The 25,681-nt window shown below is 39.9% G+C and overlaps 1 protein-coding gene across 1 annotated transcript in view; it reads left to right on the forward strand.

Annotated features, from left to right (window-relative positions):
- Positions 1–1,759: 1,759 nt before the first annotated feature.
- The window catches only part of ITK (IL2 inducible T cell kinase), a 73,906-nt gene continuing 49,984 nt past the window's right edge, over positions 1,760–25,681 (forward strand). The window contains exons 1-2 of the mRNA XM_036913086.2: positions 1,760–2,043; positions 24,594–24,698. Coding sequence (XP_036768981.1) covers positions 1,906–2,043; positions 24,594–24,698 — 243 coding nt within the window. The 5' untranslated portion in view covers positions 1,760–1,905. The remainder of the gene's footprint in view (positions 2,044–24,593; positions 24,699–25,681) is intronic.

Raw genomic sequence — 25,681 nt, forward strand, 5'->3', positions numbered from 1 at the left:
CTCAGGTATTTACTTCATGCTGGAAGTCGGACTCACATACTATGACTAGCAGCCATAATACACAGAGTTTATGGGAATCAGTCCTCAAAAGTACTCCTTACAAGGAGACTAAGGATCAGAGAGAGTAAGCAGCTTACTCAAAGAAAAACATCTTAGTAAGTGACAGAGACGGGACTCCAGTGTAAGTCCGTCGTCAGAACCCATACATGCTTTGTTTATTATGCCATTCTGAAGGATATACTTATTTTCTATTCTCCCACTAAGTTTTAGGATAGAGAAACAATCATATATCTGTAGCATACAAAATCTTCCATGGGCTTTCATTTAAATTTTAAAAAATAATGAACTTCAGTATATGTATTTTCAGGGTTTTATGGTCATTGTCCTCTTTAATTATCCAACCCAGTTTGATGAGTATTCATCCAACACATTTTTCTTAAGCTTCCTTTTTATGCGCCAGGAACTGTGGTGGTTCCTGAGTATATTGTGGTGAGCGAAAGCACACATAGTCCTTACCACCGTGGAGCTTCTAGATTGGTGGGGGAGACAGACATGAATCCAAAAATCACCCTCCAAAATGTATAATGATAACTCTCATGAGGGATATGAAGAGAAAGGTAGAAAGTGCCATCTGTGTACAATTGGTGGGTTTGACTTAGGAAAGCCAGGGAAACTTCTCCCAGGAAGTGACATGTAGGCTGAGACTTACAGTATAATTTAGAGTTAAAGCAAGCAAAGCAGGGGAGAGAAGAGGCTTTCAGGCAGAATGAGCAGATGTTCAAAATGGCATGAGGAGCATGCGTGAGGGCTGGAGTGAGAACATACAAGGGAGGCCTGAGATAAGACCCCAGCAAGGAAGCCGGGGAGCAGCCCGGCAGTGCCTTCTGGAGGGGCCTTGTTATTCCCTTTCACAGATGATAAAACTGAGGCTCAGAACTTTCGAGTAAATTGCCTACAGTATCACTGCTATCTAAGTGGTGGAGCTAGAATTCAAACTGTGGTAGGTGGAATAATGGCTCTCCTAAAGATGTCCATGTCCTAGCCCCTGGAACCTGTGAATATGTTCAGTCACATGGCAAAGGGGAACTAAGGTAGAAGATGAAATTAGGGTTGCTAACAAACTGGTCCCTCCCCCTTAAAGTAGGGGGACTATTTTAGATTATCCAGGCAGGCCCAAGGTATTCACAAGGGTCCTTACATTTGGAAGAGGGAGATGAAGAAGAGCTTACAGCTGCATGAGCAGACTTGACCTGAATGGTCGGCTTTGAAAACAGAGGAAGAGGACCATGAGTCGAGGAATGCAGATGGCCCTGGAAGTTGGAAAGGGCAAGAAAACAGATTCTACACTAGAAATCCTCCAGAAAGGATCACAATCATGGTGAAATCTTTTTTTTAGCACAATGAGGCCCATTTTGGACGTCTGAACTACAGAATTGCAAAATAAATTTGTGAGCCACTAAGTTTGTGAGGATTTGTCACAGCAGCAACAGGAAACTAATAAACAAACTATGCCCTTTGGCTCCAGGGCCCGTATTCCTTCCCCTCCTGCCTTAACTGTTGGATAGACTAAACCAGAAACTATAAAGATTAAATTCATACCATTTTAAGTTTAAGGTTCTTCAATATCATTTCCAAGCCATACAGCAAAGGGTATGTATATTTTTTACACATGCGTTTTAGTTTTGTGAATTTCGAAAGGATGTGGTTATGGCCTTTGACATCAGAGCAGAAGCTCTGCAATGTTGACTGAACATTGATAGAAAGATAACGTTGGAGGCAAGTTGCCTTTGAACAGCTCTCTGAAGATCAACTGCCTCCCCATCTCATTCCTTGCCCTGAAGCTGTTTCCTCTGGTTGTGCTAAGGGGTGAGGCCCAAAGGCACATCACTTTTCAAGAATTAGATCATGAACAACTTTATCCTCCTGGAAGAACAGCTGATCAAGAAATCCCAACAAAAGAGAAGAACTTCTCCATCAAACTTTAAAGTCCGCTTCTTTGTTCTAACCAAAACCAGTCTGGCATACTTTGAGGACCGTCATGGGGTATGTGAGCACTTTGCCTTTTTTTACACAGGATTTTCTTTTTAGACTAGGCTGAAAAATGAAGTTAGGCGTGGAACAAAATAAGGACACAAGAGACACAGACATGCTTGTTATAATGACCCAAAAAGTACAATAAGAGTAATCAAGAGAGAATGTGGAGAAAAGTTAAGAGATGGGGTGGTTGCATTAGGAGACTTCAGTTCTAAAATCTTTAAAAGAGTAAGTTTAATATTCATTAGTTTTATTTCCTCTGCAAGTGCAAATTTAATTTTAAACTGACAGTATTTTATGTGGGAAATGTGATTGGACAGAATTTGAAATTTATTGGAAATATGCTACATTTTATGGGACAGAAAGAAATAAATATTAGCCTTCAATGGGAGCTAAGGGGTGATCTAGCCCATTTTCCTTAATTAGTAGTGGAGGAAACTGGTCCTTGGAATAGCTAAGTGATAGGTCCAGTGTCAACATTTTTATAAATTCAATTCTGTTTGTCTCAATGGTCATTACTCACCAGGCATCTTGGAATAATATTCCCTGTGCATTTAATTGTCTAAAATCTGCAAGGCTCGAAGGTAAGCTTCTTCATCCCGTGGAAAACCTCCCAGGAGACTAAGGTTATCACATACAAAGTGTTATGCAGTACAGACTAGTGATTCTTGCCCAGAAGATTATGGCTGCTTAGCTATGTCAGTGTTTTTATATATCTAAAGATATTTATATATTCCATAACATCAGTAGTAATAACAGCAACGTGAATAATCAGAGCAACATAGGTTGGTACAAAAAGCGCTGGACAGGGGGTGAGGAGACCAAATCTCTGCTCTCTGGGTGAGTGAGCCTAGGTGAATGTCTCCACCTTCTTTGTAAAATGAAAGGTCTGGAAAGACCATCTACAACACTCCTTTCTTCTTTAAAAATCCTTTGTTTCTATGAAGCAGCACCTGTTTAGCCCATCTCAGCAATTTTTCAAAGCATATTTGACTTCTCACTCAGCCATTATATTATTTTTCCATCATAAGGGTAAAAAGGCATAGGTTTTCACCCATATTTTACTGAAGGAGAAATAACATTAGGTGCTAGATGGTCACTTCGAGACAAAGGCACCCAGTTCCCTGTCGGGATCTGCATTAGTAAGTATAAGCATGAGTTTGGGTTTTTTTTAGAGTCAGGTTTTGAAGTACTCAGTGAAGTGGAGTCCTGAAAGGCCATGCTGGGTATGGAGCCCAAGGACGCCCAGTCTTTTAAGGTGCAGATAAAATATTACTGCTTCGTTAGAGCTGAAAGGACCTGCTCATTTTCAGCAAACTTGTACTGATAATAATCAACAACCAATCACGAAGCTTATGGAATTACTTATGTGCAAGGCTCTTTTGGTAGGGACTCAATAAGTACTGTTGATTAAATTAATAATTCAGAGGATTCACCACACAGAGCTGATAATATGACATTGGTCAGGTTTTTCTTACTATGAATGGAATATTAGAAGTTCTTATTTCATTTTTAAGGGCAATCATTTACCTTTCAGTATTTTTTTTCAAAGTCCATTTTACAATTTTCACCTATTTATTTTTCAGGCACCATATCAGTTAGAACTGATCATTTCTGAGCAGCATTGCTGTTTGTGAACCATTTAGTTGTGAATTCAGTGCAATACTATTTGCAAATAATCACACAACCCACTGCTCTTGATTCAGAATTTTGTTGGTTATAATTTCTATGTAGACATGGAGTAAAATCACTCCACTTCTCGTTTGAGTATTATGAAAAATTCCAGGACAATTCACTCATTCTGGGGAGCCCTGAGCTATAGTTTCTAACACTTTCATAAATAACACTTTTTAAAGCTTGTCTTTAAGTATTATAGAAATGTATTGGTCAGAAATTTATCCAGGCTTACTAAGAAAGGAAAGATATATGAGTTATTATTGTTCACACCCAATGCATGTTCCATTGTTTAGGGCCATCGATTTGCACACAAGAGTGCGCTATCATCCCCCAGATATAAGAATAGCATTACACTTGTGGGAAGAAACTTTATATTTTTAAATTAAAGCCTCAGTCTTCCCTTCTGTAAAATGGGTGTGGTAATAGTCCTCACTTGATGGGAAGATAGTGATTAATAGAGATAATGTATTTAGACTGTACTACTTGAAGTAAACATTTTATCAGTCATAAAAGGTAAAATGTTGGCAGTTTCATACAGTTCAACTTCACATATAAAATACTCAGCTCAGTAAAAACTAGCCATTATTTATATCACCATCATATCTCTGAAAGAACTAGCAGGGTGGCATAACATATTCACTTTCAAGTGAGGGGAAACATTAAAGGATTTTTCAAATTCAGGTGAACAGCAGGGTCCTGGATTTCTTTTTTCTGTGACTGAATACAAGTTTGTGAAGAGAGATGTATGTGCATCACCACATGTGTGATGGTGGGCCAACCTTTGCCCATCTTGGGGTCTCAGCTTCTTTTTCTCTTTTCTCATTTGTAAAATTATGTTGCTTTCAGTTCTAAAGTCCTGTAGATTTGACATCATATGAAAAATAATCCTTCTACCTACCCAGGGACAAATTCCATAATTCTGAAAATTATTTTTTCTAACATTTTTAAACATCCATGCTTATTGTCATTATAATAACAATTATGATGACTGAAACTTTTACTTTCATATGGATTTAGTTCTGGTGTCAGATGCCCGTTTGCCCTATTGAGAGAAGTGAGTATGTTCAGTGGAGCCAGAAAGTTCTTTCATCCTCCTGGAGCAGTGGGCCAGAAAGAAGCATAGATGGGCAGGCAGTAGCTCACAGGCGGGCATGATTTCAGACACTCCACTGTGCCTGTCAATTTTTTTTGCAAAGTGGTTGCTGATGTCTCCCACTCTTTATCTGAGGACAATGAGAGATTAGGGCCCAGGGGTATGCTGGTAAATGTTTAACAACCACTGTAGAGGTGAGGGCAGTGGAGAGAGTTGGGGAGCCCTAATTCACAGGGCTTGCTGATTTCGCTGGTGTAAATACTTCCATCGTGGCCAATTTCAAACTACCAGCATGATGTCTACTGGCTCACGGAATTCCTCAAAATTTGGCAATCAGCTCTAATGGGTCAGTACAAGCCAATGCCAACTCACCACTGGCAGCTTAAATTCAAATAGTCTCTAGAGAGGTAGTTGCCAACTGAGCAACACGTTTTATTGCACATGACTAATATCAGATCTTTTTTAGGAGTGAAAGAGAGAAATAGAGAGCCTTGAGCATTTTGAGTAAGCATGGGATGGGAGGGGCTGCATAATGGGGATAAGCATTGCAGATTGTTGAGGCCAGTGTAGCCACCCAGAGCTGGATTCAAGTCCTGGCTCTATCATTTTCTAGATGTGGGATCTCTGGCAAGATATTTAACCTCTTTAAAACCTGTTTTCTAGTTGTCAAGTAAGGACGCCAACATTACCTACCTCTGTTGTTGCATATTTTCATGAGAAAAGCACATTGTAAGCTTGGCACTAATTTACCACCTTGATCTGAAGGGCCCTCAGGAGAACTAGAAAGGTTTCCCCATTTTAATGTCTCTGTACCTTAGAAATCAAGTTTGCTGTGCTCACCGTGGTGTGGAAGCCAGAACATGGGACAGGGCAAACAGCCAAGAGCACCCTTCAAGTCAGTGTCTGGATGAGAGTCCCCACTCCTCATGGACCTTTCCTTTTAGCCTGCAGTCTGATGTGACAGCAGGAATACATCTTAAAGTATGCAACCTTCCTAAATTAAAGATGGCAGGTGGGGAGGCAGTCCTCTATCTTTGCTTTGAAAGAACTGTTGCAGAGTGGTCAAAAACACAGCTTCTAGTGTCCAGAAGATCTGGGTCAAAGTCCAGCCCCACTGCTTGTGAGCTATAAGGCTTTGCATCAGTAACCTGGGCATGTGTGACTTTGTAAAGCTGTATATATTTTTTTAAGTATTAAATATTTCTTCTTGATCTTGTTTCCTCTTGATGAGATGGAGGTTACCATTATTCTAACATAATAGTAACTAATATTTACTTAGTACTTACTATATATCAGTCACTGTGCTAAATGAGGGTTATTTTATCTACTCCTTACAACTACCCTATAAATCAGAACTGTTACTACCTTAATATACAGAGCAGATAATTGAGACATAGAGAATTTTAAAACTTTGCATTGAAAGAACTTAAAAAACTCTCATTTTTCATGAGAACCTACACAGCCTCCCTGATAAATGGTGCTTATTAATATTAGCAATTGGGGCCTCTATTGGTTATTACAAAGTGTTCAATGCCTTCTTGCTCTGAAGTCCTCAATGAAAAGGCAGCCCTAAAATCAGCAGTCTGTGCCACATGGGCCTTCTGCAATGACGTGTGAGCTCTATCATTTCCACATATATTCCCAGACAAATCATTGTCGTCATTCACTGCAGGGAGCCCTACTATGTGTTCAAAGAGTAATATTAGCCTTAGCAAGCTTTGCCTTCTAAAGCTCCCCTAGAATCTATCCTCTTACCCTTATATCTTATGCTTGCCTTCCTCATGAAAGCTGCCAGCATCTCTCACCTGAGACTGCTGCTGTCTCCTAAAGATCTCCCTGCTCCCACTCTACCTCTGGCCATACTGCTCCATTCCCCATGCAGCAGCCAGCGTGAGCTTTTCACATGGCAGCTGTGACTGTGTCCTGATGACCCTCATCAGGAGCTGACATGTCTCTCAGCGGTTCTCCCTTTTGCCCTAGAGTGACCATCAGAATTTATCACATGGTCTCCTCTGTCTCAGCCCCCACCAATCACATAAAATTTTCTTCTACTTTAAGGCCTCGATTTTAAGCTTGCTTGGGAAAGCCTTCCTTGGTTTGCCTAGACTAGGTCATCTCTTCTTGCTGTGCTTTGCTGTAGCAACATCCCCTTTCTTCAGAGCACATGTCAAAGCTGTAGTTACCCATTCATTAATGTGATTATTGTATTAATGTCATCTCTCCACCTCACCCTCCATTAGAACAAAGCTTTATGAGGGCTGGTTCCCAGTTTGCTAAAGATGGCATCACCAGAGGCTGTGCCAGTGCCTGGCACATTCACTCACTGATAACGTGTGTAAGAAGAAACAGGGAGATCAAGGAAGTGATAGAGGAGGGATGTGAAGTATAGATACAGTTGTAGAGGTTAGAGTTCATCGGTGAATGTCTAACAGAACAAGGCTCGATGTCAAAAGCAAGAAATACAAAGCAAGTGATAAAGGACTTCAAAAGGAAAGGTCCTTTTGGTGTCGGAAAAAGTAAATAAGACTCCCTAGAGGTAGGCATTGAGACCTAAATTTGAAATAAGAAGAGGAGGATTCAGGAGGTTAGAATTTTAGGGGTTGGCACAGGTAGGAATTAGCAAGTGGGCCAGACCCCCTGATACCCCAACTCTTTTTAGGAGAACCAAGCAACTGTTTTCCTCTTCCCTCCGCTGTCTTACCCTTCCTTCCCTCCCTTTTACCACTACGCCTTTTGCAGATTGTACTCAGAAGGCTTCCTGAGCATTTTTGCTTTAGACGTTCATCGTTCATCGGTCAGGGCCTCTCTCCACTTCATTCCTATGTGATTGAGTTAGTTGCCCTCTAGTTGGGCTCCTGCTGACGCTGGAGGCTTTATACAATCTGTTCTCCATGCAACACCTAGAATGACCTTTTAAAATGATAAGTTAAATATTACCTGCTACCTTAAAGCCTGCCATGACTGTTTAGAATCTTTAAATAAATTCTCAACTATGACTTACAATACTCTTCATCCCATGGTCCCTACTGCCTTCTGATTTCATTTCATAGCACACTCCCTTTATCCAACATGCTTCTACCTCATCTACCTTCTTTCTGAATCTTGAACACTCTAAGCTCATGCCCCCCTAGGGCCTTTGTACAGGGCCAGAACTAGGGGGAGGCGAGTGAGGGGCACAGATAAGGTGCGCTCGCTCTCAGGGTCCTGAAAGTGCAGGGCCTCTGCATTAGCTGCGGCCACTGGCAGGAACACCCCAGATTTTGAAGGTCTTGTTCTTTATTGCTTCCCATCTTTTCAAATATTTACCTAGGATCCTGTTTCTTTCTTTTTTTAAGCACATACATACTTCAGTACATCAGTATCTACATATATTTATTGGGTTGATTGATGGGTTTCCCTGTTTATTTTCTGTCTGTGCATCCACGGACAGGTCAGTCCCATGACAGCAGGGGTCTTGACTGCCTTGCTCATCACTGTATCACCAACATCTAGAACAGTCCTGGGCACAGAGTAGGTGGTCAGTAAATAACCAGTGAATTAACGGAAATCCCGTAACTCAAACTGAATTCAGAAGAGCTTCTGGAAACTAGAACTGTAGGTCACATCTAACCAGGCAAAGAAGAGTAAGGCTCCAAAGCAAAGCACTTCGCAATTCAGGCCACTCAGGCTAATGCGCAGTTTTGATGTCCACCCTAGTGGAGTTTCTCTGTGAACTGATTTTTGATGTGACGATGTTTCATTGAGAATTTTTGTTTAAAAAAAATACTCCCACATTAAAATTAAATTTTACTCCTACTGCTCGGGGATGGGTGCATTCATTAACCAGTTTCTGCAGTAAAAATAGGCCATAGAGCAATACTCTAAATGTGAGAACTTAGTTTCTGACTCAGTCTGGAAGAAAGGTTTAACTAGAAAGCCTGGGATCTCAGTTTCTTGAGCCATGAGGACCGTCCTGGCTGGACAAGCAAGACATCTTCTTACCAAACTCGGAAATGGCCCCACAGAAACCATTTTAAAGCTCTTCTCAAGTTTCATGGGCCAGATAGTAAATCCTTATCTCCCCATTTCTTTAATCAGCTACTAATAAGTTCTTCCACTTAATGAGCTATTAGGCCTGCTGAAAAAAGTATATCTCCCAGAACCTACTTTTCTTCTATTTGTAATCTGGGGTCATGATCCTGGGAAGACTCACTTAAAGTGATCCAGAGAAGGACAACATATGATTTCACTTATATGTGGAATCTAAAAAAACAAAGCAAAATAAAACATATGAACAAAACAGAAATAGACACAGATGCAGAGAAGATACTGGTGGTTCATGGAGGAGGGGTTGGGGGAGGTAACATAGGTGAAGGGGATGAAGAGGCCCAAAATCTCAATTGTAATATGAATTAGTAACAGAGATGAAAGTACAGCATAGGGAGCATAGTCAGTAATACTGTAATTTCTATATTAACAGATCATAAATACACTAGTTGGGGTGAGCACTTAATAATGTTAAAAAAAAGAAATTAACAAATTTCCTTTGAATTAAAAAAAAAGAAACTAGGCCATGGTTTCTCATACATGGAGAATTCCCTTTTTAAATCAAACATCTGCTCAGTTCCTTGAGATTCCATAAAAGCTTGTCAGTATTTTAATAGAATAGGAACCTGATCCAAAATCTTATGTTGTTTTTCATTATATTTTCATTTCTTAATATTTAAAAAGCCACAGAAATTATACTGTTTGTTATTAAAAATTGAAATATAAGACTTTTTCCCCAAAAATTTCATGTATTTATGCCAAGGCTTTCTTATTATTTAATAATAATAGTGCTATTTAACCTAGCACTATATCAAGGAAATGTTTCTATTTTAGTCATATTAGGATTTATCCATTTATTGAGAAAACATTTCTTGAGGACCTACTATGTGCCAGGCTCTGTGCTAGATGCTAGGAATACAGTGGTAAATAATAGAGACAAGGTGCCTCCCTCATGCCAGTGGAGGAGACAGACAACAAGCAAGTATATAAATACATGGGGCAGATATAGACTGTGGTTGGTTCTATGGGAAAAGTAAGTAGTAGCTGGGGTTGACTTGGGAAGAAAGGTCAGGGAAGGCATTAATATGTAGGCTGAGGTCTGAAGGATAAGAAAGTCAGTGATGTGAAGAGATGAGGAAGGGCATTCCACGCAGAGGAAATGGCCAGTGTAAAGACCCTGAGGTAGGAAAAGGCTTGGCCTGTGTGAGAAACAGGCTTGAGCATACAGAATTCAAGAGAGCAGTTCTTGCTGACATCTTTTAACATCCCACTTCTAGCCAGAATCATCCTACTCTGTGTTTTGGTGGAAAAGTACTTGGTGAGCCAACACTAAGGACCTCAGGGCCAACACAAATCTCAGGCAGCTTTAGCCATAATGCCTGAAAACAAGTGAAAGTCAATTCAAATTCATTTTTATTAATTTCAATAGACAGAGCCCCAAACCCTCATATCTTCATACTATTAAAATAAATTAATGAAACAATTACACCCAAATGTTCTCTGTAACTCTTTTGTCTAAAGATATCAATTTACCGTGTCTGTGTGAATAATCTTATTTCTTGAGGAGACGTAAATTTCATGCAGTTATAATCATTATGCATGACATCATTATATTCTATTTTTTCCATTTATTCTTTTGTAGCTACATTTCCACATATCTACATGGTCTCAAAGCAATCACCTTTTCATATACATGATTTTGTTAATGATCAAGCTGGTTCATTTTAGAGATATACTTATCTATTTTACATACCTGAACAAATTTATGAACTTATGTATCATCTATTGTTCAACATTCAGATGGTTTCCACGTATGGTGAAAACACTGAAAAATAATAGTGTACCTAACATGGGACTGTTTTCTTTTTAAAATTAGCTCCTTAGGATGGAGTAACCACATGTGAGATGAAGTGTCATTGAATAAGAACACTTTATGGCCTCCATCATTGTGCTGCATCATCTTTCAAAAGACTGAAGCAATGCACGGGCCATCAGTGCAACCAGGGCCATTAGCAAGGATTAAGTTTCTGAGAAGGAACTAATAAAAATGAAAGACTTCCATTGTTGTGATGATTTTCAAATACACTATTTTTATAGGCTTTGAATGTCATGATGAGAGAAAGGAAAAAAATATATTTTATACATGGGTAAGATGATTTAAAGTCAGTCTTACAAATGTGTAGATGAACCCCTACCTATACAGTAGATTTTGAGGGGTCCCAAAAACTCTCTACTCTGCAAAACATCAGTGTCCCTAGTTGATCATCTTAGAGGTTCTGAAAAGTTCACATGAATGAGCTCTTTGCATCAAAGCATCATGCTTTGTCTTTATCAAGAAGCAAATTAAATACAGAAAAGCAAGGCATACATCATTTTTTACTGCTCCATAGAGGTCAGTTCTAATTTTAGATGGGGTCTAAAGGACTGAAATTCACAGGCAGACAGTAATTCTGCAATTCTAGAAAAGTGAATCAAGTGAGGGAGCAACCACATGGCAGCTTAACAGAATGGAGACCTTACACTATTTAACCTGGGTGACGTTGGTCAATTCCTCATTCTATCTGGGATTTAGTTTCCTCATCCATAATATCAAGGGATTAGACTAGATCAGTGGTTTTCAAACTTTCTAATGCATGGAACTCTCTTTTACAAAATTATCCATGTCATCCCCATCCCCATACACAAAACCAATGAAGAGGGAGAACCCAGGTTGCAGGGGAAACCCTGAAGCTACTCAGAACCTTATCCTCTCCATCTGCCTCCTGACCTGCAATGGTGTCTTCCAATCCCATAATCTCAGTCTCCCCAGAGTACAAATTGAATAGTGGAAATGAAAAGAGAAGAGCCAATTTAGAAAGTCACTTCACCTTGAGGCCTTGTCTCTAACATGAAAACTTGGTTTGAATGAACTCTAAAGACCCCTCCAGCTCAAGAAAGTGGAAACTACATGATTATATCTCTCAAGCAATGATATATCATCAATTCACAAATAGATCTGGAGATTAGTTAAACATGGAGGCCTTTCCATGGAGTAATACATCTAAGAGATGATTAATAATTGTGGACTCCTAAAACAAGCATGTTGTCAAAATCCAAGCATGACTCCAAGAACGCACCCTAAAAAAGAAGGCAGACATTTCAAATGTAACCAACATAAAATCTAAACTGACAAGAGCCAACATTTAATGGGTTCTTGCTGTGTTTCAGGGTACTGGGTCAAGAGCTTAAAGGTAGCATATCGTAAATAATCACAATAACCACATATAGTAAGTCCTATCATTATCTCCATTTTATTGATGAGAAAGCAGAGGCTTAGAGAAGCTAAGTATCTTTCCTAGGTCACACATCTGGAACAAATATTAAGAGTTGGATTCAATGTTTTTCAATGGGTATTTTAAGATCTAAGCTTCTTGGGTCTAAAAAGTCTTGTAATAGAAGCCATGTTGGCTGATAAAGAGCAGCTGGGGAAAGGATTCATTGGCATTGCTGACACTGTGCAGTGGAGGCCCTGAGTGGGGACTAGCAGGCTTACCTGAATGACAGCACTACATCATCAGTGCAATAACCAGCATCGTGCAAGGAGAGGACTGAATGCAATCCTATGGATTTTCTTGTGTAATCCTCACAGTTCTTTGAAGAATATAAAGGTAAAATTCTGCTTTAGAGAGGAAGCAATTGAGACATGGAGAAGTTAAACAATTTGCTCAGGGTCATACTAGTGGCAATAAGCATATAAACAACACCTTGCCTTGAGATGTAGTGATGCCTTAGAACCCCACAAGCATGTGCTTTTCTGAGATCTCTTTGGTTGCCCCAGTAGAATGTCTTTCTGTGAGAATTCTCTCAAAACCAACATGAGCATCATGGCCATTCTGTTTCTTAGTGAGTTTGTGAATTTGCCAGTCTCTTGTGAATTTGCAAAGTGTGCTTCTGTCCACCTGGACTCCGTGGGGTGACAAAATGAGTTCCTGAACTTATAAACCTGAGGATCTGTTTCTGGAGTGACTTCTGACAAAGAAAGAAACTATATAAACCTCAGCTCTATTTAGTTTACCAGATTAGTTAATCATAATAACAGCTAAACCTCATTAGGCACTTTCTGAGAATAACATTCTGAGAATGCCATATCCAGAGTGGTAACACAGGGAGAGACCATGTAATGGGTATTAGTCAGGCCCAGAGGCCCAGAAAATGAGATTAAGGGCACCAGTAGTATACCTTGCCCTCTCTCACAATCCATACTGCAGCCAATTTCATGCACAGTGATCCAAATAAGAGTTTCCCAAAGTGGGGTACCACTAGGTGCACGTGAGAGTGGAAATTGTAAGGTAGGTTGCAAGCCGAAGCCTGGAGATGCTGAATCCACGGGATAGCAAAGTAAATCACCGTTCCTGATTATTTGCTTTTAAGTAGTTCAGACAGTGAAATATAGTAACCTCTACTGGTCATGTAGGGACACAGGTACATCCACAGAGATTGGGACACTCAGGGAGGTAAACACAGAAGAGACAGGCCCTCGTGCTCTACCTCGACAGCTGCACTCAGGAGCAAGTGAGCCTGTTGCCACAAACTATCTGACTGCAAAATTCCTCTGAATTCAAGAAAAAGCTGTTATAATTCTAAAAACATCCATTATAAATCTCAGTGACATTAGGTTAGTTCTCCTCAGATTGCTTTGTCCTGTGTTGTGAATTAATATAATTGGTTCAGAAAACAGAATTAACCATTGGTGGAGTGAACTCTTGCCCCTTTGCCTCTGTTCATTAATTAGATCTCAGATCTGTGTATTAATACTCACTTTTATTAGGCTACTTTTGTGAAATGTAGATTAATATTTTTTTAAATTCTTGAATAGATGATACATTAACATAATTTTTTTTAAAACAGTTACAAAGTATTATGCAGTGGCAAGTCTCCCGCCCTTGCCCAGTGCCACACTGCTTCCCTGACTAAAAGCAATTGATACAATCAATTTCTTACCAGTTCTTCCAGTGATACTTTATACATGTATTTGTGAATACACATAAACATTCTTCTTTCCCTCTTTTTTATACAATGGTAGCATCCTCTACATGCACTCCTTGGCCTTTCTTTTGGTTAAATAGCAATACTTTTTGAGGATCAGTCCACACTTACAGGCAAGGAGCTTCTCCATTCTTTTATTATGTCTACATAATATTTTGCCTAGATAAAATTTTTTTTATTTTTGTATCATTAATATACACTTACATGAGCAACACCGTGGTTACTATATTCCCCCCATTATCAAGCCCCCACCACAAACCCCTGTCACTGTCCATCAGTGTAGTAAGATGCTATAGAATCACTACTTGTCTTCTCTGTGCTATACTGCCTTCTCCATGACCCCCCCTACATTATGTGTGTTCATCGTAATGCCCCTTTTTCCCCCTTATTCCTCTGTTCCCACCCACCCTCCCCAGTCCCATTCCCTTTGGTAACTGTTAGTCTATTCTTGGGTTCTGTGATTCTGCTGCTGTTTTGTTCCTTCAGTTTTTGCTTTGTTCTTATACTCCACAGATGAGTGAAATCATCTGGTACTTGTCTTTCTCTGCTTGGCTTATTTCACTGAACATAATACCCTCCAGCTCCATCCATGTTGTTGCAAATGGTAGGATTTGTTTTCTTCTTATGGCTGAATAATATTCCATTGTGTATATGCACCACCTCTTCTTTATCCATTCATCTACTGAGGGACACTGAGGTTGCTTCCTTTTCTTGACTATTGTAAATAGTGCTGCGATAAACATAGGGGTGCATATGTCTTTTTCAAACTGGGCTCCTTCATTCTTAGGGTAAATTCCTAGAAGCGGAATTCCTGGGTCAAATGGTATTTCTATTTTTAGTTTTTTGAGGAACCTCCATACTGCTTTCCACAATGGCTGAACTAATTTACATTCTCACCAGCAGTGTAGGAGGATTCCCCTTTCTCCACATCCTTGCCAACATTTGTTGTTGTTTGTCTTTTGGATGTTGCTCATCCTAACTGATGTGAGGTAATATCTCATTGTGGTTTTAATTTGCATTTCTCTGATGATTAGCAATGTGGAGCATCTTTTCATGTGTCTGTTGGCCATCTGAATTTATAGATTAAAAAAATTTATCATAATGATGGACATTTAGTCTGTTTCCAATCTTCTTGTCATTACAAAAACAAGGGATGAATAACCTTGTAGGTAGGTCACTTTCTATACATACAAGTATGTCTGTAAAATGGGCTGTTAACCAAAGGTGGCTTGGTCCATCATCTGCAATGTCTGGATAAATTTTTAACCAGCTGTTCTTTCTAATTGGGCAGAGGGGTACTCCTACCATTTATGGGGAGAGCCTAGGATGCCACCTAAGCATTGGCAAACCCACAATAAAGAATTACCTGGCTTAAAATGTTAATAGCACCATGAGTGAGGAGAATTGGTCTATAAAACACATTTCTAGAAGTGGAATTGCTTTACCAAAGGATATTTGCATCTGTTATTTTATTGAACGTGACTAAATTATTCTCCATAGAAGTCATACCAATGAGCATTTCCCAGGGTCACGTGGGAGATGCCTCTCTCTCAAAACCTCGGCCACCACCATTACTATGTATTTTGATCTTTGTGAGTCTTATAAGTTTTAAAAATGGTGTCTCAGTATAATTTATTTGCATTTCTGTTATTGTAGTGAGTTTGAGCTCCTTTTCATGTGTCAAAAGACATTTATATTCCTTTTGCCCATTTTTTTATAATGCGGCTAGTGTTTGCCTTAATAATTTGTAGTTCTTTATTAGCTAAACCCTTTACGCAGACTAGTTTTAGCCTACCTCTTCATTGTCAAGAGATTTTTTTTATCCACCTGAAAACATGCTGGAAATCTTATTCAAATCATTTATATTAAGAGTTTTGTCGTAGCATCACCAAGTATCACATTCTGCTGCATAGTTGGCCATAACCCGCTAATCAACAAATTAACAACTATTAATTGAACATCACCCTGTGCAATGAGTTATTTCCTCAGATGCAATGAAGTTATTGTTAATTTACATACTTTTGGCTACTGATATCCAGTGCTTGAAAAGTAGACACAAAAATACACTCTTTCAAACTAGCTAAAAATTTCATATCCCCTATTCTGGAAAGGCAAAGGGCTTTGAAAGAGCATCATAAACCAGAAACACTGAAAAACAAAATAGGCAGGACACTTTGAGGATCTACTTCGTACTGGCATATAGCACTTAACTCTTGCTCTTAGTTTCCATGTAAGTCCTTTTCTCTCTACTCACTTTTGAAAGCAAACTTAAACAGGCCTTTTTAATGCTAGGATTACTAATATCTTTATCTAACATGAATGAAGCTAGGAAACCATTCCTGAATTATTATTCACTCTAAGATAAATCTACCCACATAGAAGCAGACAGAGGTGTTTCATCTAGGACCTGTGGAGAAAATGGTTGTCACTCCAGAACAGGAGAGGGCCTGCCATGAACTTGACACTCCATGGATTCCCAAGAGCAGGTGACAGGTGCTGCCTGGCTGCTGCTCACTGCTCACTGGGCCCCCAGGTCACAAGGGCAAAGGGCTGCATCATTTCGCACACCTAATATTTGATGTGTACTCCCCAGCCCTTACCCATAATCACCTACCAAAATTGTATTACAGTGTGGTGTTTTAAAATTTCTGACTGTTTTAAAATAAATTTGCATTTTCTACTCAGTAAATTTAAAAAGCCTGTCAGAGTGCCACCCACAAGGGAGAGCCAGTGTAGCAGTGTTCCTTCTTGTATTATTTCTGAGTGTTGCATATTCTAATATATATTTTATTATCCCTTGTCCCCAGAATGAGATGATGCTCCCTCTAATGCTCTAAACCTGCTTTTTACATTTAATACACTCTTTTGTGCCTCCAAATAGACCAGCTTTCTCTTTCCTTGAGGCTATAGTCACAGAATGGATGAACCATAGCTAATTTAACCACGTATCTATTGATGGATATTTAAGTTTTCTCAAGGTATTTTAGTGTAATAATTAATGCAACCAGGAGCATTCTTTTTCCCACTTTTTTTGAAATTGAAGCATCATTGACATACAATCTTATATTGGTTTCAAATACACAACACAGTGGTACAACAGTTACCTACATTATTAAATCCTCACCCCCCACTGAAGCAGTTACTATCTGTAAACATAGGAAGATGTTATAGTATCATTGATTATATTATCCATGCTGTAATACTATCCCCTTGACCAACTTATATTATGATGGAGAATTTTTGTGCCCCTTTATCCCCCTCACGTACCCATCCCAACCCCTCCCCCATGGTAACCACCTGTCACTTCTCAGTGTCTATTAGTCTGCTGCTATTATGATAATTTTGCTTTGTTTTGTTTTTAGATTCCACAAATAAGTGAAATCATATGGTATTTGTCTTTCTCTAGCTGGCTTATTTCACTTAGCATAATACCCTCTAGATTCACCCATGTAGTTGCAAATGGCAGGATTTCTTTTTTAATGGCTGAATAATAGTCCATTGTGTATATTCCCCATCATCTTTATCCATTCATCCATTGACAGACACTTGGGTTGCTTCCATATCTTGGCTACTATAATAATGTGGCAATAAACATAGGGGTGCATATATCTTTTCGAATCACAGATTTTGTTTTCTTCAGGTAAGTGGTAAATTCCTAGAAGTGGAATTACTGGGTCAAATGGCATTTCTATTTTTAGCTTTCTGAGGAATCTCCATACTGCTTCTCACAGTGGTTGCACCAATTTATGTTCCCACCAACAGTGTAGGAGGGTTCCTATTTCTCCACATCCTCGCCAACACTTGTTTTTTCTTGTCTTTTGGGAAGTGACCAATCTAAGTGGTGTGAGGTGATACCTTACTGTGGTTTTGACTTGCATTTCCCTGATAATTAGCAATGTGAAGCATCTTTTCAAGTGCCTGTTGGCCATCTGTATTTCTTCTTTGGAGAAATGTCTGTTCAGGTCCTACACCTATTTTTATCAGGTTATTTGTTGTTTTGGTATTGAGGCTTATGAGTTCTTTATATTTTGATCATTAACCCCTTATTGGATGAGTCATTTATGAATATATTCTCCCATACTGTAGGTTGTCTTGTTGTTCTGCTGATGGTGTCCTTTGCTGTACAGAAACTTTTTAGCATGATGTAGTCCCACTTGTTCATTTTTTATTTTGTTTCCCTTGCCTGAAGAGATGTGTTCAGGAAAAAGTTGCTCATGTTTATATGAGAGATTTTTGCCTGTTTTCTTCTAAGAGTTTTATGGTTTCATGACTTATATACAGGTCTTTGATCCATTTTGAGTTTATTTTTGTGTATGGAGTTAAACAGTGATCCAGTTTCATTCTCGTGCGTGTAGCTGTCCATTTTTGCCAACACCAGCTGTTGAAGAGGCTCTCATTTCCACACTGCATATTCATGCTTCCTTTACTGTATATTATTGACCATATATTGCATAGGTTTTATACACTTTTAATTATTTTGAATGAATGTTTCTGTAGAATTAATCCTATAAGGGAAATATATTTATTTTAGTTAACTGCTTTTAAATACATTAAAAGAAATACATGTTCGTGGTTAACTAGTGAAACCATACAGAAGGATATGAGGTGAAAAGAAAAGCTCTCTTTTTACTTCCTTCTCCCAAACCCTAGAACCACTCCCATGAGTATCTTCTCTAAATAGTTTTGCAAGAAAATATTTTCTTCAATAGAAGATGCCAAATTGCTCTCTGGAAACCGTATGGGAGTATAGCCTTTCTCTCCCCTTCCCTCCCCTCCCCTCCTCATCCCTTTTCTTTTCTTCTACGTCTTTTTTTGGTAAAATCCTTACGCTTTTCTTTTGGATAGTCAGCATGCAACTACAAGATAGCAGACTTCAAGGGAAACTGGAGTATTTTCCCTGGCACGACCAGTCTCACCAGAAACCACAGTGTGAAAAGCTGAGGCAAGGAAAGTCAGTTGACTGGTTCAGCTATGGTTAAAAGGTCCTGTGGAAAAGAAGAAAGATAAGAAGGCAGTTGTGGGTTGGATCATAGTTTCCCGGCTTCAAGTGGGTCCTTGATGCTCAAAATCTGCTACCTTAGCTCCAGGTCATCCCAGAACTTCAAAGGTAGCGCCAGGTGAAGATGGCCTGAGGGAGTGGAGGAACCAGTACAGCTAATCACAAATTGCACTGTAGTTTTAGACGCTGTTATTTTCCCCATCAACACTGTAACGATCACATCTGTATTGGCTATCAAACAACAGTAACCCTGAGTTGCAGCTGTCAGCATCCCCAGCACTACTAAAGAACTAAAATAAGTCAGAAGAGCTACGAAAATTAAGCTCAGAGAACTGAGACACCTTGCTCAATGTTACCCGTCATTACAGGGATGCAAACCATGGGTTTCTGAGTGTCTGCTGTTCTCCCCTATAGCACCAGGGTTCCCTTTGTCATAAATGAAAGCTAAGTTACAAGACTGGGAGGGAATTATTTGGTTAGTTCTAGCATGTTTGTAGAAGGTATGAAACTAGAATCCAGGAAGACCCCGAAAACAAATCTTAGAACTGATATTCTGCATTCTGCTAGGGATGGGGAAAATAAGCCCCCAATCAATTACTTGTTTCATCTCACATGAAGTCAGCTTTAATTTCAAGTGTGTCATTGTGCGATTTCAGATTGGTACAATGGCTGTACTACATCCCAGGAGAGGCACTAAGCAAAGTATTTGAAATACCTCCTTAAACTCATCATCAGAAAGATTTTCTAATCTTAGAGAAATTCTGGTAAAGGCAGCATGTGACTTACAGTGCGATCCAGGAAAGTCTTAAAGGCATCATTCTCCTTTAACATATACTGGATCCCTTTGAAAAATACTCTCTCAGCTGATGCCTGAAATTCCATTACCAAAGCTCCCTGTTGACTTAAGCCTCTTGTATCCATCCCAACCCAAACTCCTCTGAAACAAGCCAAGCTTTCAGCTATCAGTGAACCAAACCCTTGGTGAATGACTATTTGAGGGAGGTTTTGGCAGGAGAATTGGAGGGGAAGCAGAGAGCAGAAGGCTTGTGAGAGCAAATGTGACACAGCTGGGGACCAGGAAACAGGCCCCTTTCACGGTTTTGCCCTGATTTTACAAATAATTGGCAACATAAACAAATGACACCAGAATGTCAACATCACTGGTATCAGCAGCTAAGAATTAATGTTGTCCTCCCAAATGGTGGCTCCTGGTTACATATTTGCCCAAAAGAAAATCCCCAAAGGAAATGTGGACACAGGAAGACAAAGAGGACAGGACTTATTTTATGGGCAGCATTTGGAGAAAGAAAGGAAAGGAAGCAACACTCAAGTGACTGGTTTATCATTTGATTGACTATTTTGTTAGTGGGTTTATGTAGTTCTTTTAAGGCCTCTGGATTAACCCAATAATTCAAGGACTATTATTCTTCTTACTTTTAAAAAAACAAGGCAACTGAGGAGTTGAGACACTTAGACAGGTTACACAGCTGGTCGGGAACTTTCCACATGAGCTGAAAGTTCCAATTCTCTCCCTCTCTGCCTCACCGGAGTAGAAAGCTAAAATTCTGGTGTTTTTTAAAAGGACGCAGATGCCGTCTTCCATGGGTATCAGACACAGAGCTTCTCACTGATGTATTTATTGCTGGACTAGCCAAGGAGCCAATGTAATAGCGGTGAACAGGAGCTGTGATTCTGAGGAACCAGAGAACATGCTCCCGTTTGAAATTCAGCATAAGCATCGTACCACCAAATGGGGCAGAAATAAGTGTTTGTCGGGTCACAGCTTGGAGAAATCAGTTATGCAATTGATTGTTCAGTGTTTGGTTTGGGGAATGAAAGTCTTCTGTGGAAAGTCAGGGCAGGTGCAAAAGCCATGAGGCATAGTTGCTATGCGCTCAGGCTCTGGAATCGTAGACTTGGGCTTGCATGCTGCCTGTCCACTTAAGAGACTTGGCCCCTGTGAAACTGCTGAGTTTCCTCTCCAGTAAGATGGGGGGTGATTAAATGAGATGGCCTGTTGAGTGCCTGAAGTACAGGAAGTGCTCAAAAACATCATCTTTCATTTTGCCCTTTTTTTTCCTGTCTCTCTTTGAAACTGACAATCCAGAATCCTATTTCACATGATATATTAACATAAAAAGAAAGGGGATATAAAAGCTGCTTCCACAAGCTCGTCTTTGTGCAAATATGTGGGCATCAGCATCTTGCTGGATTGTGTGTGATACACGTCAGGTATCCGGGGTGAAGCTCTGGGACATGAGGACAACGTGGCTTTGGCCACAACCAAGAAGCCGAGTGAGGCCCTGTGGCTTTCACTGCTAGCGAGGCAATCGGAATAACAAGGAAGAATGAGGACAGGTTTTACTTGGTGTCTCTCTCTCCCTCGTTGCTTTTGTGTGGTTTCCTTGGAAGATTTACCCTGGAATTTTTTCAGAAATAGCGCAGTTGTTTGGGATGATTATAGCCATCACCAATCCCCAGAGAGGAACTGTGTTTAGCTTCCTGAGCGGCTGCACCCCAGGCCCAGACCTCTTGTGAGGTCTGAGAAGCAGCCTGGTTGAGGGGGGGAGGCGTTGGAGAGACTGACTGAGCAGGACAGACTGGGAGGGAGGAACGGAGCACTCATTTGGGAATGAGAGTGCATTTTGACAGTAGAACCTGAAATCCATTCCATCAGAAGAGCAAACCTGAGGTTGCAGGCTTGCCTGGCAGACTGTTAAGGCACAAATGTCTCTTAAAATCCATCTGTGTTTGAAGTCAGCGAATATTAAGAGATCAAAGGAAGTCATCTGGGCTTAGAGGAGAAATCTACCTTGGGAATCCTGAACCACAGTACAGGAGCCACCAGCCATGTATGGCTGCTGAGCACTTGAAATGCGGCAAGTCCAAATTAAGATGTGTTGTAAAATATAGGATTTCAAAGAGTACAAAAATAATATTCATTAATTTTTTATGTTGATTACATGTTGAAATTATACTATTTTAGATACATTTAGGTAAATAAAATATATCTTAAAAATTAATCTTTTTGTTTCTTTTTTCCTTTTTATTAGTGTGGCTATTAGAAAATTTTAAATTATGTATATGGATCACATTATGCTTTTAGGAGGCAGTGCTGCTTTAAAACTTCACAGAATTTTTATTCCTCTTCATGGCTCCAGTTAACATTTACCTCTACTTTATTCCTAATTATGATGATGCCAGGCTATTACCAACCAATACTTATCCAGGACTTTTCTACCCCAGGGCTTTTGCTCTTGCTGTGCACTCTACTTAGGATACTCACTCCCCCAGACATTCTTGTGTTCTTTTTCAGCTTTCCAATCTCTTCCCAAATGCCCTCTTTCCAGAGAGGCCTGCCCTGACCACAAGTTGATCAATCAACCCGTCTGGTTCTCTTCATGGCATTTGTTTATATTGTCTGCCTTCCCAACGAGACTGTGAGCTCCATGGGAAAGCCTACTGTGTTCCTCTCTATTATTTGCTTTCAGAACAGGCCTACCAACGCATAGCCTGCCCTCAGTAAATATTTCCTGAATGACTAAATGTATTAGCCTTAAATCTGATTGAGAGTGTTTAAACTGTGTTCTGTTGGGCACCCATCGTTCACATCATCCTGAGTACTTGTTGTGGGCCAGCCACTGTGCCTTGGGGGTACGGTGACAGATGTCCTGGTCTCCACTCTCAGGGACTGCAGAACTGAGTGGGTCCCAAGCACAAACTCGTCGGCAGTCAGAGTTGCCATATTATTGCCCTGAGCATTTGGTTGCATTTCACTCTGTGTGCACTCAAGGAAATAACAGAGGTCAAAAAACAAGGTAACCTCAAAGTTCAGACTCCTTGTGCACCCATAACAGCAGATGGTTGTCAAAAAAGCAGCAACCTTGTTCTTTTCTGGGTTTGAAAAACAGACGAACTGTTTCATAGAACTATGATTATGGGCAGGATCAGGGCGTGTATTTCTAGCTGTGGAAGACTCTAAATGAGAAGATAGTTTGACTCTAAAGGACATATGTTTTCAGAGGTTTTCGAGGGAACCCTGACCTCTTAACGCATCACCAAATTACAAAAGTAAGTTGTAAACCACTGTGTAGAGCAGATGGGAAATTTTGTTTTTACATGTCCTATAAATGTGTGTGGGAAAGACAAAGGCATTCTAAATGGTTAACTCTGGCTGCCTCAGGGTTGTAGAGAAGAGTGAAATAACAGGACACTATAAGTATTTTCTTCACATACCGCCATACTGTTTTATTTGCTACTGTGAACATGGACGGGTTTTGTATTTTCAAATGAATAAAGTACTTTTTAGAAAGAAAATTTTAAAAAAATAAACACCACAAAGCTTCCCTTTGTAAAAGGGATAGGAGATACTTCCCTTTGGATGGTATAGGGAATCCTTCTCACATCCTGAGTTTTTGAATCTTAGTTCTATGCCTCAGCTGCCAGGGTGGGTATCAAAAAATAGGAGGTAAAGACTGAGCTCACTTACGGAGAAGTTGATGATGTCATGGCTCCCTGAATACCAACTAAGAGCTCTCATCTATCACAGCTCTCGTAATCAGGACTTCTTAATCTCTTTCATTGCCGGGGGTACTCATTATTGTGGGCACCTATTATGAGCCAGGTCATTTGTCTACATATTGCCATTTTATTCTCCAATCAACCCTTAGAAAGTAGGCATTATTGTCCTCACTTATCAGATGTGGAAATTGAAGTTCAGGGAGGTTAAATGAATTGCCTGATGTCAGACCTAGTTAGAGGCAGAATCCAACTTTGAAACTAGCCCTTTCCAACCTTTGGCCCAGTTCTCTACCATTTGCTACCTCCTTCTAAAAGATAAGGTGTCATTAAATGTTTTGCAACTGGTTCTATACCTGAATCAAACTCTATTCTCAATGGAAGCCTAATTTCAACATCTATAAAAGGCTTCTGCTCTCCAAAAGCTTTTCCCCAACTAGCCTTCCTTGGAAACTGATTTTCTACAAAAGAATCTGTCCCATTGGATAACAAGCCTTGGGATCCACTCTCCAAGGACAAGGACCCTTAGAAATGGGTAACATATAACATCATTATAATCAGGAAGACTATCATGTGATTAAGTTATCAAGGAAATAAATCTAGCAAACTTCCAAGGGAATTTGACTTGGCCAGTAAGATGATGGGGGTGTGGAGCAGGGATATTTATAAAGCAGGGTCAGAAATGTCCTAAGGGGTGTCACTGTGGGACTGTGAATAACTGTAAAGGACCCAGTTGTAGAACAGAAGGGTGTGGCACAAAAAGTATGTATCACCATCCAGGGGATGAGCTGGATTGAGCTCAATTAAGCCTGAGCTCAATTCCTGTGCTAATAAGGCCATGGACAGGCACACAGCAGAGGAAACTGGCACCTATATGGCTGGTTTCCCATGGACTGCACCACCCAGCCCAGCTACAAGCTCCACAAATGCTGCTATTTGCACAAGGTTACTGGGGCCCAAGGTGCTGTGGCTCCATGAGTGGAAAATGGTCACCCCTTCAAGAGGACGATTCACAGGGCACGTTCTCCCAGGAATCTGCTCAGAATGTCTCTCTCAGGCCCTGAGGGCCAAGAAATAGCTTCTGGATATTTGGGGGGTTTGCTTTACAAAGCTAATGGATCTCTAGGTTTGCTTTACAAAGCTAATAGATCTCTAGGAGCAACCTGGACAAAATATTGCCTTCTTTCTTCTTTAAATGGGATGTGTTTTTCCTCCCCACAGAAAAAGCGCACATTGAAAGGCTCCATTGAACTCTCCCGAATCAAATGTGTCGAGATTGTGAAAAGCGACATTAGCATCCCATGCCACTATAAATACCCATTTCAGGTAAGTCCATCAGGCCTGAGGGACTAGCTCCCATTCCTTGTAGAATGGTTAAACTCCGCTGTTATTGTAAGAGAAGGTGGGAAAGGAATGACTCTGGTCTGAACTAAGTCCGAGAAAAGCTGCTGTGTTTTCCTAATCAAGGATGCATTCATTTATTCATTCATTCACTCAACAAAGATTAAGCACAAAATCTTGAAAAAAGTTTCTCATTCCCCTTTTTCTCATGTCTTCCAAACCTCAAGTAAAAGTCCTCATTACCCTGCTCCTGAGGGGAGGAAAAAGCCCATCAAGTTCCCCAGGCTTGATGTTCTTTTTAAGTGCAGTTTACTCATAATTTGGGGCAAATATTGCAGGCTTTGGTTATAAATTGCTTGGAGGCTCAGGGATAAAAAGACTCAGATTTTATCATCTGAGAGCTATCTGGAGCTGTGCTGTCCAGTACAATAGCCTCAGCACATGTATATATTTAAATTTAAATATAAATTACACAATATTAAAATTTCAGCTCCTGAGACACATTAAGCTACTCTGAATGGGTAAACATTTCACATATTCAATAATCACACATTAGCACAGATTACAGAACATTTTGATCACTGCAGAAAATTCTATTGGACAGAGCTAAGAGAGGGTATCTTAAGTCATCACATCATGACATTGTCTAAAGCTTGTTACCACTTTCGGCATTTGTGGCTCTGAAGGAGTGGCTATTTCCTTGCACGTCTAGGGTACCATTCTTGTTTGCCAATCTGGGGGTAAATATTCCATTTTTAATGTGGCATAGAAAAGGACTTCTTTCCTACTAGAAATGTGACCTCCCTGAGTTGAAACTTTTGGTCCTGAAAGTAGAGGGAATAACATGTATTTCCCATCATTAAAATTCCAGTTACAAATGAGTGCATGAAAAAGCTGGTGTAATTCAAAGATCTGTAGTTTAGTTAACAGTATTGGATTGATGTCAGTTTCCTGGTTTTGAAAACGTA

This window comes from Manis pentadactyla, chromosome 2 (assembly GCF_030020395.1).
Source record: "Manis pentadactyla isolate mManPen7 chromosome 2, mManPen7.hap1, whole genome shotgun sequence".
Classification (NCBI taxonomy): Eukaryota; Metazoa; Chordata; class Mammalia; order Pholidota; family Manidae; genus Manis; species Manis pentadactyla.